We start from the raw sequence: 18,659 nt of genomic DNA on the forward strand, positions 1-18,659 counted from the left end.
ATTCAAATATGACCAAATTAATTTTTAGTAGTTGCATATAGTATATTTTTATTGTTTATTAATTCATTTTAATTCACACTGCACTCTTTTAACTTAAAGGAGAAGGAAATGGGGGGAAGGTGCTCCAGGCTGGTGAAGTTTTCAGCGAACAGGACCACTGGCCTGGAATCTCAATTAAGTGATTATAATCACTGTGGAGTTCCTTACAAATTGCCCCCCCCCCCATTATATTTTTCCTTTCCCTTTAAAATGTGTTCTAATATCTATGTGCTTGCTGTATGTTAAATATATATCTGTGGGTTTCTTTCAGGTAGGGAATTTTGTAAATCATTAAATTTTTGCTGGGCCAAAGCATTGTTCATGAAAAATGTAAAGGAGGCTTAGTTACCGAAATTGAATTAGAGTGTTTTTAATTTTTTTTCAAAATTTTAAAAAAGTTGAAAACTCGCCATATTTAAATGTGTACTTATTTTTTAAGAAAACTCAAATCTTGATCACATAAAAACATGAAAAGATAACTTGAATGCAGTGAATCACTTCTTTTTTAATTAATCTTGAAAATCGAATTGAAAAATACCTTGAATTTTGAAAATACAACTCCCGTTTACTTGATGTTTACAGAAACTTGATGGCTTTTAGATGCTGATTTTTTTTGTGGAGTTTTTTGTGCTTAATAAATCTCGAATGTTTTCATTTCAAACAGTCAAATTCACTGTTTTTCCAGCAAAAATATATGTCCCTAAGTGTTCTGTTAAAGATAACATTTGAGGTATTATATTCCTTAAACGGATTCTTCGGTTTCCTTGCAGGTGCAGCTAGGACAAGCAGAAATCAGATGCCCCATAACTGAGTGCAATAAACATCTGGATGAATCTACCATTTTGTATAGCCTGCCACATGATGACATCATCAAGTATAAATACTTCCTGGAACTTAGCCGTGTGGACTCGAGCACCAAGCCCTGCCCACAGTGCAAGCACTTTACAACATTCAGGAGTAAAACCCACATTCCAAACCTCACCAAATCTGAGAACAAGCTAAAAGTGAGCATGCCTCATGCATTTTTGCTTGAATTTCATTTAAAATGTTTTATTGCATAAGGCTTACATTAAGGTGCCTTTTCCTAGCTGATACTTGTGTACTAAATCTGTATAAAATAATAAGTTACTGGGAGTAATACACTACTGTAAATGGGCAGGCACTGCTTACAATAGTACAATGTGTGACACAATAATACAGCCTACCTGCTCAGGTACCACATACTGACATGCAGTATCAGAAATGTGGGTTACAAAAGGAACATGATAATAGTTGGTTTTATTCTGAGCTTTTTTTATGTCCCTATTTAGTAACTGTTTGGGGAATGAGAAGAGGGGGTAGGCACAGACAACACAGAATACAAAAAGTAAAAGTGTATATTCCTATCAATATTACACACAAATGAGTACATATGGTCAGACAATCATAGGTTTAAATATATTATGATTAGTGCCACATAAAAATATATACATTTCCACAAGTAAAATATAGAAAGTAGCCTTATATACTGTGCTGTGATTGCAGGCAGCCAGCCAGTCTTTCCAGTTATGCAAAAGTATGCCTGCAGATATTCATAAAATGTAGATTTCTCTGGGTTCTTTGCCTGCATCTGTTCCATCATAAATGGTGTGCCAACTTGAGCATGAGATGTCCTTTAGTGTTTTGATTACCAATTTTAGAATTACCAAGTTAAGCGTTCTCTAAAATTTGGCAAGTATAGGTTTCCCCATATCTGTATTTAATTACATTATGTTGGGTTGAAAAACCCAACATACTGTTCTTCAGCTTATTCTTCCGCTTTTTCTTCTTATTCTTAGCACCCCCATTTTCTAAACGCTACTTCTCCTACAGTTTTAGGGGTACAACACCCAAACTCTCCACACTTCTTTGCCCTATAGCGGAGCAGGTTGCTTGTGCTTTTCTAAGTGATTCCGTCCCCCGTGTTTTTGTGGCGCCGCTCCGAACCCCCCAATTTTCCCATTGATTTTGACAGGGAAGATTTTCAAACTGCTGCCACACTTACAGCTTTGAAGCTACACCCCCCAAACTTGAATAACATAATAATGGGGTCAGCCCGAATGAAACAGCAACATATGTTGGATGACTCCAAAGTGGGAGGGGCCAACAACAGCCAATTAAATTTCACCCATTGACTTTTATGGGAAAACTTAAACTGTTGCCAATCTTACAGCTTTGAGGCTACACTCCCCAAACTTGAGTCAGATAGTCATGGGGTCAGCCTGAATGAAAATATGATGATTGATGGATGCCCAAAAGTTGAGCTATGAACAGCCAATCAGATTTTACCTATTGACTTGGCGGAAATTCAACCTGCTGCCATTCTCATAGTAATAACACCGGGGTCTCTAAACTTTGCAGAGTTAGTCACTGGTAACTGCAGTTCCAGGTTAGAAAAAGGGGCCAGAGTCACCAACCGCCAAACAGATGTCACTCATTGACTTTCAGTGGGGAAATATAAATTGCTGCCATTCAGACACTATTAAAACCAGGGTCCCCAAACTTTGCACAGGGGTTTTTACTATATAACTGTGGGTCCAAGGTTAGAAAAAGTGGGCGGAGCCAACGACAGATCAGATTTCATTCAGTCACTTCACGTTTTTCAACCCAACATTAAGTTTGTTCTCAAACTTCCCTTTCTAGTTCATTTTACTATTATACAGATGGACTTAACTGAATCAGATTTGTAATGAAAATCTAAATAGTCCTGTTCAGATAAGATTTAGTAAAGCATGTAAAGGTTCATCTGACTGCTGAGGTTAGATGCAGCATTCTTCAACTCCGTCATCTATTGAGTTTTATAGAAATGAATGATTATGACCCCAACCTGACTAAAAGGACTTGCTAACTTTGTCTAACTGAGTTGCAGATCAGTGGCAGGGAATTCTAAAGTAGCTACAAAAAGCATAAAATCTGTTGTGCAATGTATTGTCTGTGATAGTTGCTACCAAATATACTGTATATCAGGGCTGTCTGGCTGCCAGCATTGTGTTACTGTATGCTGCCTGTTTGTGCCATACTCTGCCTACTCTACCCTGCCTGTATGTGCCATACTCTGTCTGCCTTATGCTGTCTGTGTGTGCCATGCAGTGGCAGGCATAGTATGGCACACATAGGCAGGGTAGGGCAGGGAGAGTATGGCACATGCAGGCAGTACTCTGCCTGCCTGTGTTGTGCCATACTGTGCCTTCTGTGGTACCGAGGGCCGAAATTTTTCTGGCCTACATTGAGGAGGACCAATAATGGAAGACAGTTTTTGACCACCATTTGGAAATAGTCATTATATGGTCCCTAAGGTGTGTAATTATATGCTTGGGGTTGCTGTGCTATCCTCAGGGGAGGAGGAGGAGGAGGCAGCATATGGATTTATGTGTCTTAATATAATTCTTTCACATATGAATGAAGGGTGGTATTTCTACACCAACCATTTGGGTTTTTGCTATGCTACCACCATTAATGTGAGTATGGTCTTAAAGGGGACCTGCCACCCTAAGAAATAATTTGAAATTCTTTTCTGTTTGCTAAGCAAAATAAACTTCACTTACACTATATAAATAATAGAACACTTGTTTCCTTCAGTCCTGGAAATACACAATCACAGCAAATAGGCAGTGCCATTTTGTGGACACAGTTATTAAGGCAAGCTTTGTATCACCCCAAAATATTGTGTATATGCCAGATTGGGGGACCAGATGCCCAGACCCATGCACTGGCTACACAATTAGATGGTGAGGAAGGGGGAAAGTGTGAGCTGTGTATAATAAAATGGACTTTTATTATACAGTTTTTTTATGTCTGGGTGACAGGTCCACTTTAAAAGCTCTCGTGATAACATGGGTGTGGTTTAAAGTGGGTGTGGTTAAATAGGAGGGGTGGTCAACACTGTCTTCCATTATTGGCCCTCTACCACATAGGCCACAAAAATTCTGGCACGTACCACAGAAGTTGGACAGCACTGCTGTATATTGTTATACCATTACACTGTATATAGTATACACTTAAACCGTGTGCCTTAATGGACATGTAATGCCTACATTTCCTATCATTTGAGCATGTCTCCCCCAACCAAATGGCATCATTTGTACTGCAGATATCCCCTTCGTTTGCCAGCACCATCACATTTTACTAAAACAAATAGCAACTTTCACCCTGAAGCCATCTCTGACACATCATCAGTTACATTTAAATCTGCAAACAGAAAAAATGCACAACAACCCTTATACAGCATAAATTGCATCAAGAATGCAGGCTTACTCAGGCAGAGCTGTCTTTGATAAAAGTTCTGCTTTGTTTGAGCACTGTAATGGTTAAGCGGAGCTCAGGAGAGGAGGTTAGGAGAAAAAAATAGCAGTTTGCTAGAACTGAGTTTCTATGGAAACCAGCAATGCCATCTCTACATCTCTGCTATAATGGGGGGGGGGGGGGGGGGTGGTTAGTAATCTGAGTTGGCAAAAATTGAGCATGCCCAGGAGCCAACAGGTAAAGTAAATTCCTGATGGAGGGGGCTAGAGTGGGTTACAGGAGGATTACTGTAGATTTTTGTGTGTGGGGTTTACATGTCTTTTAAATGATTATGGTTTGCAGTGATAAAGAAAAAATGATTCAAAATCATTTTGTGTTTTTTGTTTTTTTTCTACAAAATCTGCTAACCTACTAACATCTCAGTGTGCTTTAATACATAACTTATAATTGTCATTTTGTAAAACTTGCCATTTGTTCACAAAATCATAAAATCTTATTAAAACATACTTCAATTGGGTTACAATAACGAGAATGTATTATCTAAAGCCCAAATAAATGCTTTGGCTGGTACATTTAATGGATCAAACATACAGTTGCAAGAAAAAGTATTTAAACCCTTTGGAATTATATGGATTTCTGCACAAATTGGTCATAAAATGTGATAGGATCTTCATCTAAGTCACAACAATAGACAATCACAGTCTGCTTAACTTTCTCCATTTATAGACAATTTGTCTTACCATGGACTGATGAACAGCAAGGCTTTTGGAGATACTTTTATAACCCTTTCCAGCTTTATGCAAGTCAACAATTCTTCATCATAGGTCTTCTAAGAGCTCTTTTGTGCGAGGAATCATTCACATCAGGCAATGCTTCTTGGGAAAAGCAAACCCAAAACTGGTGTGTGTTTTTTATAGGGCAGGGTAGCTGTAACCAACTCCTCCAATCTCATCTCATTGATTGGACTCCAGTTGGCTGACACCTCACTCCAATTAGCTCTTGGATATGTCATTAGTCTAGGGATTCACATACTTTTTCCACCTGCACTGTGAATGTTTACATGGTGTGTTCAATGAAAACATGGAAACATTTAATTATTTGTGTGGTATTAGTTTAAGCAGACTGTGATTGTCTATTGTTGTGACTTAGATGAAGATCAGATCACATTTTATGACCAATTTCTGCAGAAATCCATATATTTCCAAAGGGTTCTCATACTTTTTCTTGCAACTGTAAATGCAATTAGAGAGTAGACATAAAACACATTGCAATAGCATTTAGGACCTAAATTAAAATGTACATACATTGCAATAGGATATCTGTAGGCAGACTTACATATCTGCTGCTGTTATTTATTTAAAGCTTTGTTATAATGCACTTAAACTGGACTTTAATTTGCAGTTTTTTGTGCTCACTAAACAGAGGCTGTAAGCTGCCAATAACTACATGAGCAAGTGGCCAATTCAAACACTACTTTAAGAACCAATGCACCTGCTTCATGTTTTTAAGCCATTTAGATGTTCTTTGCAAACATGGATTGGCAGTTCTAGGTTTTTCCTACTTAAATAGAACTGTAACAGTGGCTTTTGTGATAAGATTACCATATCACAATAAAAATTAGAAGCACTTTAAAAAAAAATCCAGCTCAAAGGGCATGCATTTACTTTGCAGTTACTTCAGCTTTGTAACTTGAGTGTGTTACAGGTTTAATACACTGCCTGGTGAGGTTGTAAAATATAATTCTGTAAATATCATCAAATAAGCCATCATCTTGGAAAGGCCCAATATTCCAGGCTTAAAAAATGTATATATTTTATCATACAATTGTACACCAGTTCTTTAAGACAAGCATAGGAGGTTCAAAGGAGAAGGAAAGTCATTTTGGCATTTTACTGCCAATAGATTTGCCACATTAGTGCCACAAAGAACAATATATTTATTCTGCAGAAAGCATTGCCATAGCTAAGTAAAGAGCAGCATAGCTTCCTGTTTGCAGCTCAAGCCCTTATAGCTCAGATGACACATTGCTAAGGGAGGGGGGAGGGAGTATTTAGCATTCTTATGGGATGGGGAAGCAGGAGAGAGGAGAAAACTGTGCAGACTCTGGCCATGGGAATTAAGGATGTTTCTGAGAGAGGAAGTCAGATACCCAAGAACATGTTTACAAAAAAGGAGACAAGAAATCCTGTGTTTTTTTTCTATCAAAAATAGAGTGCAGTGTTTCTGTGAGTGCTTATGGCTGTATTTACAGACCTTTCTGATGAAGCTTGCTTAGTTTTTACGTACAGTAGTTCTCTTTTAAAAGAAACAGGATTTCTTGTTTCTTTGTTTTTCTGTGCCAGAGATAGGCAGCTCTCTCCTCTCTCCTGCTCCACCCTCCCTCAAGAATGCTAATAACCCCCCCTTAGGAATGTGTGATCTGACCCAATCAGCAGGGAGCTTCCTGATAGTCTTACTATCTGCGCATGTACACCGGTCTTGGTGCAGGAGTGAGGCATTATGGGAATTTTCTTTACAGAGCTCAGCATTTTTTTTTTCCTTCTGATCATCTGAACGGGAGATATATGGGGAGACTTAAGGGCACTATTGAGAGAACGGAGGGTATGCCTGCAGCTTAAGATTAACTCTTTATTAGCCTTTCCTTCTCCTTTAAGCTCTTTGTGTATTGTGCCACTTCTTCAAATCTTTAACTTTGAAATATGGCATGCTGACTGATTGGTAAAAGCTCTAGGATATTTACATTTGGGTTAGATGGGTATAATTGTGTTTTATTTATCACTATGTAATATACTCCTGCTTCAGACCTTTCTGCTATTTATATGGACACTCCAGTTGTTGACTAATTTCCTTTAAAGTTAGGATTAGATTATGTAATATAGAAAATGTTTTTAAAGGACATGTCAACCCCAAAAATAATTGTTTGCCTAATAAAAGAAAACATAATTCCAAGCAATTTTCAAATGTGAATTTATTGAACATTTTAGTGCTTTAAAAGTTATTTGTAAATATAATTGCTATTGAAAGCATAATTTGTTGAACTCCTGGTTGTTACTTTTAAGTTGCAAAGGCCAGTCTCCTCCAGCAAGACAGGTCTGTCAGTCTGCTGGTTTGTGTTATATTGTTCAAATGCCAGAGCCGCCAGGGCAGAAAATAGAAAAGGACTGGCAGATAAGCTACCGAATCAGCCACATACTTTATAAAGGGCAAATGCCCAAAATGTGGTGAATAACATTTTTTCATTATTAAAATTGCTTTTTTGAGTGCTCCTTCTAAAAAGAAATAATTTAATAAGATATTTTGTTCTATTAATCTAAGTGCTTTCATTCAGAACAAACCATCTAGCTTCCTGGATATGCAGCCTTTCAAAGCTTTTAATGTACCCAAGCCTAACTACTAAATTTATAGACATTTTTACAAGATAACATTTCACAAAACATCTGGTGAGTAAAATAATCTGAAAACATAGACAACACAGAGACCTTAGCATTGTCCTAGATTGTTTAAACCTAAATTTATACTCAGTTATGTTTGTCAATGTTAACTTGTTTTTATAAGCTTTAGGAGCTTTGGCAGTCATCTTTACAATATAAGATTAGAATTGCATTTGTGCCCAGATTTAGTTACTGCTGGAAGACATTTCTCTGGATTAAATGACTGGTAAAATCTTACTAAATAGGCCATATAATTATCAAAACTGTGATTTATATTTTGAAATTGAGATTGTAATATATAAGGATATGGGCAAGAAACCTCAGATCTCTTCTGTTTGTAACAATATATAAGGTGTGGTAGTGAGTTTTCTAAGATTTTATTTGAATACTTAAATTTTCTTATTAAGAGGCAGACATAAATTGATGTCTGCCAACTCAAGGATACATTGACATCTTAACTTTTTACCCAACATAACCATTTTCTCTCTCTTCACAGATACAGTGCCCGTCTTGCCAATTTATTTGGTGTTTTAAGTGCCATGCTCCCTGGCATGAAGGAGTTAACTGCAGAGAGTACAAAAAAGGTGACAAACTTTTGCGTCACTGGGCCAATGAAATAGAACATGGACAGAGAAATGCCCAAAAATGCCCACGATGTAAGGTGAGTTACATAACTGGAAAATTACTTCCTGGTAATGCATATAGTGAAATTTTCTGTTTGTTGAATACTCAGTACTGGTTATTTTTTTTTATTTAAATTAGCTGTTAATATTAAGGCAGTGTGAGGTTATACCAAGTTATAGTTCTCTTATCAAAACTATCAACAGAAAGTAAGTTGGTTTCATTGCAAATTGTGTTTAATTGTTCAGTTATAAACCTTAGTGCAGGGATGCTTACACATACTACAAAAAAAATCTATAAAAATAATTAAAAACTAATTTATTTTCTAAAATGCCAAAATGCTTTTCACTCCGGAATCAACCATGAAATGGAAACATCCATGTTTCCTTCATATGTTCCAGTGCCACCTGGATTTTAATTGATATTTGCCTGTGCAGTTCATCAAAAGTTCTATATCAGAGTTCCTTTTAATTTCCTTATGACTGGCTTACACATAGGGGTCGATTCACTAAAGTTCGTTAACGCTTATCGCATGCTTTTTTGCTTTAAAAAGCATAAGATAATTAAGTCCCGATTCATCAAAGTCATTTCGCATGCATTAAGACGCATATCGCAATGTGTTATTTACCTTGCATTGCGTTAATTAGTGAATAGAAATAATACTGATGCATGATTCACAAACACATATGAATCATTAAATGCGAATATTAACACCTACTTGGGGCAGGCGGTACTTAAAGAGTTCCTGAGCTTTTGGCAACACAACATGGAGTTTGCAGTGGGATTGCATCACTCTGTGTTGGACCTAGAGTGATGCATCCTCCAGTTTTCAGGGAAATGGTAATTTTCAGAACAGTAATTTTCAGAAAGTAATGGTTACATGCGTAATATTGTGCGCTAAATATCGCACGCGGTGAAATATATTGTGCACGACAGGAAATAACGCAAGAAAATCACTCATCGCAATTTAAATAATGCAAAGAACATTGCATCTTAATTATGATGCCTGTCCTTTTAGTGAATCGAGTGTTAAGTTGCAGAAAATAAGAAGCAATACAATTTTTAACGCATGCTATAAATAGCACTTGTTTTATTGACCTTTAGTGAATTGGCCCCATAGTCCTTACACGTAGCGGTGCCATTTGTTACATTAGAATTAATATTAAAGAAGCTAGGTGTACACAATATAGTGTACTATATTTTTACAGGACGATTTAGTTCTTGGCCACTGGATGAATACATGAGGATATATATGTATGTATGTATAACTTTATTTATAAAGTGCCACAAGGGTATGCAGTGCTGTACAATCTTACAATATACAGAATTACACACAGGGAGGACAGTGTTATAATAAATACAATAAATAAGTATAAATACACAGGGAATAAGTGCCATGTGGTAAGAGACACAGTAGGAAGGGGGTCCCTGCCCCATAGAGCTTACGATCTAAGTGGTTGGGTAACATACAGGCACAAATTGGAAGGTAAGAGTGCACAAGGTATGGGCATTTGCCCTTAAGCGCAGGACTGGGCAAAATAATGTTTTAGTGCTCGAGAAGGTAGCATCTGAGTTTAATCTTAAAGAGAGTGGGGGAGTGTTCCCTACGGAGAGATTCAGGGATAGAGTTCCTGAGGTAAGGAGCAGAGAGATAGAAAGGTTTAAGAGAAAGCGCAGTGGGTGTTGATGGTGTAAAAAGACGGAGGCTCTGAGAGAAGCGGAGGAGACAACCAGGAACGTGCAGAGAGACCAGTGAAGAAATGTAGTGAGGAGCAGAGGAGTGAAGGACTTTGAATGTTAGCAGAAGGATTTTGTAAGCTATCCTTTGCTTAACAGGCAGCCATGCCAGAGAGCTTAAAGGAGACATATTGGATAAATGGGAAAACCCCTAATTTTGTAGGCAATTATGAATCATATACGGTGCTGGTTTCACATTATGCTAAAAATGAATCCTATCTGTAACAATGGCCCCTCTATTGGAGCTCTCTATAGATCATATCACTTCTCTGAGTTTGAAATGAGGGGTGGGCGGGTCCTAATGGTCCCTGCCAGAAGCACAGTAGGAGGGGGAGAGCCAATCACAGCCCTGCACTCGCACAAGCAAAGACAGGTTTCAGTTCCCTATCAGGTCAGCCTAGTTGCTGATTGCTTCCTTTCCTACAGTGCAGTGTACTGAGGGCCACCGGCTCCCCAGCTCATCCAGAGAATTCAGCCAGCAGGAAGTGAAATGGATGGGCGGGGCTAGTGGGGTTTTGGAGGAATTAAGCACAATCCTTCTATATCTAGAGGAGTACAATTCCATGGTACATTGTTAATTTTTATAGGATATGTCTCCTTTAAGTGAGGCTGAGCAGGTTCCCTCTTAGGAGAGAGCAGGATGATCCTGGCAGCAGAGTTTATGATTGATTGCAGGGGAGAGAGGTAGGAGTCTGGGAGGCCGGTTAGTAGGAGATTGCAGTAATCTAAGCGGGAAAGGATAAGGGCATGGATTAGTGTTTTAGCTGTTACTTGTGAAAGGAAGGGTGTATCTTGGCAATATTGCGGGGGGAAAAGCAGCAGGTTTTGGTAGTGTTATTAATATGGTTAGAGAAGGAGAGGGACTGGTCAAAGACGACCCCAAGGCAGCGTGCTGCATTAACAGGGTTAAGGGACATGATGTAAATAGTTATGGTGAAGGGCTAGGTTTGGGCGGGAAGATCATGAGCTCAGTTTTAGCTAGGTTAAGTTTGAGGTGGCGTTAGTTCATCCAGGAGGAGATCGCCAGGAGGCAGTTGGCAATCCGGGTTTGAACGTCAGAGGTTAGTGCAGGGGTGTCTAAATATATCTGGATGACATCTGCATATAAGTGATATTTAAGACCAAAAGAAGAAATAAGGTGTTTTTGATACTGTCAACCATTCTGTCCTTATGCAAATTCTCTATTCTCTGGGTATCCGGGATCAGGCTGCATCCTGGTTCTCTTCCTTTCTTTCTAACTGCTCCTTCTCTGTTGCTCTTGCTAACAAGAGAGAGTGTACATTGAGAACAGCAGAGGACCAAGCACAGAGCCCTGAGGCACTCCTACACTAAGCTGAACCGGGGTAGAGGATTTGTTAGCAAGAGCAACAGAGAAGGAGCGGTTAGAAAGAAAGGAAGAGAACCAGGAATGCAGCCTGATCCCGGATACCCAGAGAATAGAGAATTTGCATAAGGACAGAATGGTTGACAGTATCAAAAGCAGAGGAAAGGTCAAGGAGAATGAGAAATGAGTAGTGTCCTTTGGCCTTGGCAGTCTGGAGATCATTTGCCACTCTACATAAGGCCATCTCAGTGGAGTGCGCAGGCTGAAAACCAGACTGCATAGGGTCCAGCAGATTATGGGTGCAGAGGAAGTTAGTGATGCGAGAAAAGTTTAGAGAATGGGTTTTACACATGCTTGTTTGAATAGAGAGGGAAAAGTACCAGAAGCCAGAGAGTAATTCAATATATGAGTAAGAGCTGGAGTAAGGTCAGGGGCATATTGTTTTAGTAGCGATGAGGGCATAGGATCCAGGGAGCAGGTAGTAGGCGGAGAGGAACGGAGAAGCTGAGAAACTTCAGACTCTGTTACGAGATCAAAGGAGCTGAATACGGAACGAGGTGATTCTGGAAGGCTGAGATTACTGGTATGTGAAGGTTGGGAAAATTGTTTGCGAATAGAATCGACTCAGCAAAGTTCTGGGGTGTATGTTCAGATACGATTGATTCATTAGGTGAAGGATGAAGTAGCGAGTTAAATATGGCAAATAATCGCCGTGGGTTTGATTTATTATTATTTGTGTGTGTTATAGTATACTTGCTTGGCCTGAGATAGGGCAGTATTGAGACACACCATAAGAAATTTATAGTGGAGGAAATCTGCTTTTGCACGAGATTTCCTCCAAATGCGCTCAGCGGATCGTGCACAGGATCGCGTCTGAGGGTTAAGCCAAGGACGGGGATTGTTGGCACGACTGCGTTGTGGCTGCAGGGGGGCATGGGTGTTTATTGCGGATGATAAAATAGAGTTGTAGGTATTTACCAGTCAGGGGCGCTTCTGCCGTTAGGCGGCAGAAGCGCCCCAGTTACCAGCACTAGCGATCTCACCGCCCCCGGACCCGCTCCTGCGCTCAGAAGGTAAGCGCTGGGGAGCGGGGGGCATCCAGGAGCCGCCTCAGGCCGCGATATGTCCAGAATCGCCCCTGTTACCAGTAACTCAGGATCAGAGGAAGCACAGAAAGAGGAGAGGTTAGAGCTAAGAGAGTTAGAGAGAGCAGTTATATCGACACTTCGAGTGTTGTAAATCAGGGTTTTAGGCTGGGCGTTAGAAGGAGGAGAAGGAGACGCATGCGAGATAAAAAAAAGAGATAACATAATGATCTGAAAGAGGAAAAGGCTCACTGCAGATAGATCTAGATTTTTTGAAAAGACGTTGGATCACCGCACTCACAGGACTTGTATGAAGCAAAAAAAAAATGGTGTTTAATTCAATGTTTTTCGGCTCAGACTCAAGTCGTCTTAAGAAGTGCGGCGTCTTGGAGCTGAAACGTTGAATTAAACACCATCTTTGTGCTTACTAATTATGTTATGTTAACCATGCACTCAGGCAGTACCTGGAATTCTCTATGTGCACCATTCCTGGACTTTTAATTTATTATTATTTTAATATTATATTATACTGATTGCAAACATCCTAGTGAATAACAAAGTTTAATATTTCATATAAAAAAATAATAAAATGAGAGTTTTAACATAATCCATTCTATAAATAATCTATGACCTTTGTAGGACTGATTATATACTCCACCCTATATCCAGTTTAAAAAAGGTGTTTTCTCGGATCCTCCCTTCAGCTCTTTTTCCAGTGTCACAATGTCTACTAGTGTCACTAGTGTCACAATCTATCTACTCATATGTGGGAAGAGAAATTGGGTTTTCCTGTACTGATATAAGATCTGTTATCCGGAAACCTGTTATGCAGAAATATCCAAATTACAGAAAGGTCATCTCCCATAGACTCCATTTTAAACAAATGATTCTTATTTTTAAAAATTATTTCCTTTTTTCTCTGTAATATTCAAACAGTACCTTGTACTTGATCACAACGAAGATATAATTAATATTTATTGGAGGCAAAAACATCCTATTGGGTTTATTTTATGTTTAAATGATTTTTTAGTAAAAAAATTCTGGATAGCAGATCCCATGCCTGTACTAAAGTTGCTCCTTATAAATGAAGTCTAAATTAAACATTACAGTAGAAAAATAATAAACTTTGAATTATGGGAGGCCATCTCCCAATAATTATTTAAAAATGTTTTATTTTTTGGTAATAATAAATAGGATCTTGGACTTGATGGTATCTAAGTAGTAGAAATTTAAAGGATTCCACCCTGTATATGCCATACTGTTGCATACCTTTTAGTTGTCCCATTGCTGGGGGAGAGTTGCAATTTTCACTTCAGAACCCACAGTCCTGTATTGTAGTTTAAATGTCCTGTGGTGTCACGCTGGATTTGAAAGGGAGAAAATTAAACATTGTGATGCGTTCCACTGTAGAAAGCACAACAGTCTTTACATTTTTTCAGTAGTTTTAGCTAGGCAAAAAGGGGCAGAGAAAAACAAATAGCACTGGAAAAGAACAAATTTGTAAATTTATATTTTTCTTGTGCAGGTGTAGGTGACCTAATGTTTTTACCCATTTACGCAGTTGTCTTTCTTGCACGTGTGGAGTTAAAATAATACTCCTTGCCCATTTCTGCAGTGATCTTACTGGCAAGGCATTTTTTTTCTATGGACCTGCTTATTTGGTGACCTCAGAAAACGAGTGGATCATTACGTGTATGGTCAGTTTTACTCTTCACTGTCTCCCCTTTCGCAGTTTTTCTGTGTACATGCAGACTTCCTACTAGAGGCAAAGGCAACTCTAATATATAATTTGTGAGAGCTTGGTAGTTTTCAGAAACTAATGGATACGTGGGTAATAACGTACGCTAATATTGCGTGCTACGAAATAACGCATAAATATATTGCATGCTTTGAAATATTTCTTAAAATTATGTAATCGAAAGATAAATAAGGACAATAAAATCGCTTCATAATTCAGACAAGTGTCATTTTTGTGAATTGATTGTTAATTCTTCAAATCTAAGAAGTTATAATATTTTTAATGCATGCTAAAAATAACACTCGCTTTTTTGGCCTTTAGTGGATTGGCCCCACGTTGTCTGTAAAAAAAAAAGTGACCTAAACCTTGCATTTAGAGACAGAGACTGATGAGGGGATATTGATTAACTTGATTATTTTTGAATTTGTTTACTTATTATATTAAAGTTTATTTAAATCAAATAAAGCTTACAAATTGTGTTTATAGATGCCCTTTAACTGCTTAATATATAATGTTATCTTCACATACACAGAATTTCACTGTTCATACTAGAAATAATCCTTGCAATTAAAAAACTTAAACGGGATGTAATGCAGTAGAACAGCAGTGTGTTTTTTAGACTTGTTCACTATTAACCTTTAGCTTGCTATAGCTTTTTTTCACTTGTGTTATTTCCAACTCTATGATTCAGCCAGACTTGCTGATAAAAGCTTCCCAGAATGATCCAAGGCAGTGTTTACAGAGTAACCATGTTTATTGTCTCAAATATAAATAAGCCTTGGGTAATTACGTGACCAAAAGCTGGAGAAGTACCTCTAACTGTGTGATTACAATTGCAGTTAAAAAAAAATGCATTGTCGGTTATGATTTTGATCTTGTATTGGAACCATAAACAGGTGTCACATGAAATCATTTTATGTAAAGAAGTACATCCTTGCTTTTGTTTTTGTCAAAACTGGGGTCATTGCAATTAAAGAAAATCCTTAACCCTTTCAGTGCCAGCAGAATTTCATATTTCGGTTCCCCTCAGTGCCAGACTTTTATAAACATTCTGGGCTCTCTCATTACGGGGGAGGGGGGTAAATTACCAAATTTTCAAAGCATTACAACAGAATACAGCATACTTTAGATTCCAAAGCCAAAAATTCTGGAACATTAGGTTTACCACAGGAAACCGTATATTTTTGAAAAGTACACATTCTGCTGAATCCGAAATGAGTAACTATGGGTTTCTATAAAAAATTATGAAAATTCAAAAAAAATCACCTCAAAGCTTCCACTTTCAAGCATCATATCTCCCACATAGCATTAGGTACCAAGAAACACACCCTAAATATGAAAGCCAAGGGTCCACTGAACAGTTTGATGCCCATTGTGCATAGAATTACTAAAGTATCTGGAATTTAGAGACCCCAAAAGGAAGTTAGTACATACAAATTACCCCGGGGATCTCTTTAGCTCCTGAAAATTCAACACATTTACTGCATTTTCTGTGGGGTAAAAACACAAAAAAATATACTGACCCCCCAAAACCATATATTTTTGGAAAGTACAGATTCAGGCGAAATTAAATTTGGTACCCATGTCTTTCTACTCCAAACCAAAGAGTCGCAATGCTATCCCAAAATTGCTAGTTTTGATGAAATACCTGAAAATCGCATCAAACCTTCCACTTTCAAGCACCTTATCTCCCACATAGCATTATATACCAAGAAAACACATACTAAACATGAAAGCCAAGGGTCCACTGAACAGTTTCATGCCCATTGTGCATAGGATTACTAAAATATCTAGCATTTAGAGACCCCAAAAGGAAGTTAGTACATACAAAGTGAATACGCTGCAATATAAGATACCGGCATGTGTAGTATGTGCCATAAGACCCCCTAACAGTATGGAGACCCTAAAAAACCCATACATTTTCCGAAAGTACACATTCTGACAAAACAAAAATGGGTAAATACATCTTTCTACTGCAAACTACTAAACTACAAAGCTATGCTAAATAGAAAGGTTTTTATTTTATTTCTGAAAATCGGCACAAAGCTTGCATTTTGCCCCATTATGTACCCCCACATTTTGTACCATACAAACATAAAACACTCTAAATATGAAAGCCAGGGGTATACTGAACAGTTTGATGCCCAATATGCATAGATATACCAAACTATGTGGTGTACAGAGGAAGCCAAATTGAAATACAGCAGACAAAATGTCCATGTGCAAAGACAAGTAACAAAGAACAATGTGAAATGCAATAAAATTGCTAAAATCCCCCCCAAAAATCACTAAAATCAATGTTTTATTTTGTTTTTGGTGATATCTGCAGTCATAATCACAGTTTGAGTATTTTGGCATGGGAAAATTAGTTTTACAGACAAAGTCAAGTGAACAACAACTATGCATAACTGAAAATGCAGTAAAATGGCTAAAAATGGAATAAAATAAATAAAAATGAACCAAAATCACAGAAAATGTAATACAAACACCAAAATAATACACAAAAGGTATTGCGCAGTGTGGTTAGTGAATACGCTATCCGCAATGGCAATAAAACATTTGTTTCAGGCAAGAAAAAAAACGATGCGATAAAAAAATAAAAAATTCACAAACTTGCATAAGTGTGTAAGTATGTATACACTAAGCAAAATGTGTGCAAGTAAGTGTGAGTGCTGTAAGTGCTGTGAATGTGTAAAACACCCCCAACTCCCCCACAAATGTATGTGTGTGATTGTGTAAGTGTGTGTATGTGGCACTAACCTGGCTGAAGATCGCAGGAGGGACCCAGGAGCCGTCGTCTGTCCAGGATCCAGGGAGGGGGGAATGTAGGAAGGGAGGGGGGAGAGCAGGAAAAGCCAGGCACGTAGAATTTACAGTGGATATAAAAAGTCTACACACCCCTGGTAAAATGTCAGGTTCCTGTGCTGTACAAAAATGAGACAAAGATAAATCATTTCAGAACTTTTTCCACCTTTAATGTGACCTATAAACTGTACCACTCAATTGAAAAACAAACTGAAATCTTTTAGGTGGAAGGGAGAAAACCAAAAAAACTAAAATAATGTGGTTGCATAAGTGTGCACACCCTCCTCTAACTGGGGATGTAGCTGTGTTCAGAATTAAGCAATCACATTCAAAATCATGTTAAATAGGAGTCAGCATACACCTGCCATCATTTAAAGTGCCTCTGATTAACCCAAAATAAAGTTCAGCTGCTCTACTTGGTCTTTTGTGACATTTTTTTTAGTCGGATCCCACAGCAAAAGCCATGGTCCACAGAGAGCTTCCAAAGCATCAGAGGGATCTCATTGTTAAAAGATATCATTCAGGAGAAGGGTACAAAAGAATTTCCAAGGCATTCGATATACCATGGAACACAGTGAAGTCAGTCATCAAGTGGAGAAAATATGGCACAACAGTGACATTGCCAAGAACTGGACATCCCTCCAAAATTGATGAAAAGACAAGAAGAAAACTGGTCAGGGAGGCTACCAAGAGGCCTACAGCAACATTAAAGGAGCTGCAGGAATATCTGGCAAGTACTGGCTGTGTGGTACATGTGACAACAATCTCCCATATTTTTCATATGTCTGGGCTATGGGGTAGAGTGGCAAGACGAAAGCCATTTCTTACGAAGAAAAACATCCAAGCCAGGTTACATTTTGCAAAAACACATCTGAAGTCTCCCAAAAGCATGTGGGAAAAGGTGTTATGGTCTGATGAAACCATGGTTGAACTTTTTGGCCATAATTCAAAAAAAATATGTTTGGCGCAAAAACAATACTGCACATCACCAAAAGAACACCATACCCACAGTGAAGCATGGTGGTGGCAGCATCTTGCGTTGGGGCTGTTTTTCTTCAGCTGGAACTGGGGCCTTAGTTAAGATAGAGGGAATTATGAACAGTTCCAAATACCAGTCAGTATTGGCACAAAACCTTCAGGCTTCTGCTAGAAAGCTGAAAATGAGGAGGAACTTAATCTTTCAGCATGTCAACGACCCAAAGCATACATCCAAATCAACAAAGGAATGGCTTCACTGGAAGAAGATTAATTAGTTTTGGAAGACCTGAATCCAATTGAAAATATGTGGGGTGATCTGAAGAGTGCTGTGCACAGGAGATGCCCTCCCAATCTGACAGATTTGGAGTGTTTCTGCAAAGAAGAGTGGGCAAATCTTGCAAAGTCAAAATGTGCCATGCTGATAGACTCATACCCAAAAAGACTGAGTGCTGTAATAAAATCAAAAGGTGCTTCAACAAAGCTTAAGGGTGTGCACACTTTTGCAACCACATTATTTGAATTTTTTTGGTTTTCAGTTTGTTTTTCAATTGAGTGGTACATTGTATAGGTCACATTTAAGGTGGAAAAAGTTCTGAAATTATCTTTGTCTCATTTTTGTACAGCACAGGAACTTGACATTT

The 18,659-nt window shown here is 38.3% G+C and overlaps 1 protein-coding gene across 1 annotated transcript in view; it reads left to right on the forward strand.

Moving 5' to 3' along the window:
* The window catches only part of rnf217 (ring finger protein 217), a 61,186-nt gene that overhangs the window by 20,351 nt on the left and 22,176 nt on the right, over window positions 1-18,659 (forward strand). Inside the window, exons 2-3 of the mRNA XM_004914601.4 lie at window positions 810-1,043; window positions 8,227-8,391. Coding sequence (XP_004914658.1) covers window positions 810-1,043; window positions 8,227-8,391 — 399 coding nt within the window. The remainder of the gene's footprint in view (window positions 1-809; window positions 1,044-8,226; window positions 8,392-18,659) is intronic.

Source organism: Xenopus tropicalis, chromosome 5 (genome assembly GCF_000004195.4).
Source record: "Xenopus tropicalis strain Nigerian chromosome 5, UCB_Xtro_10.0, whole genome shotgun sequence".
NCBI lineage: Eukaryota > Metazoa > Chordata > Amphibia > Anura > Pipidae > Xenopus > Xenopus tropicalis.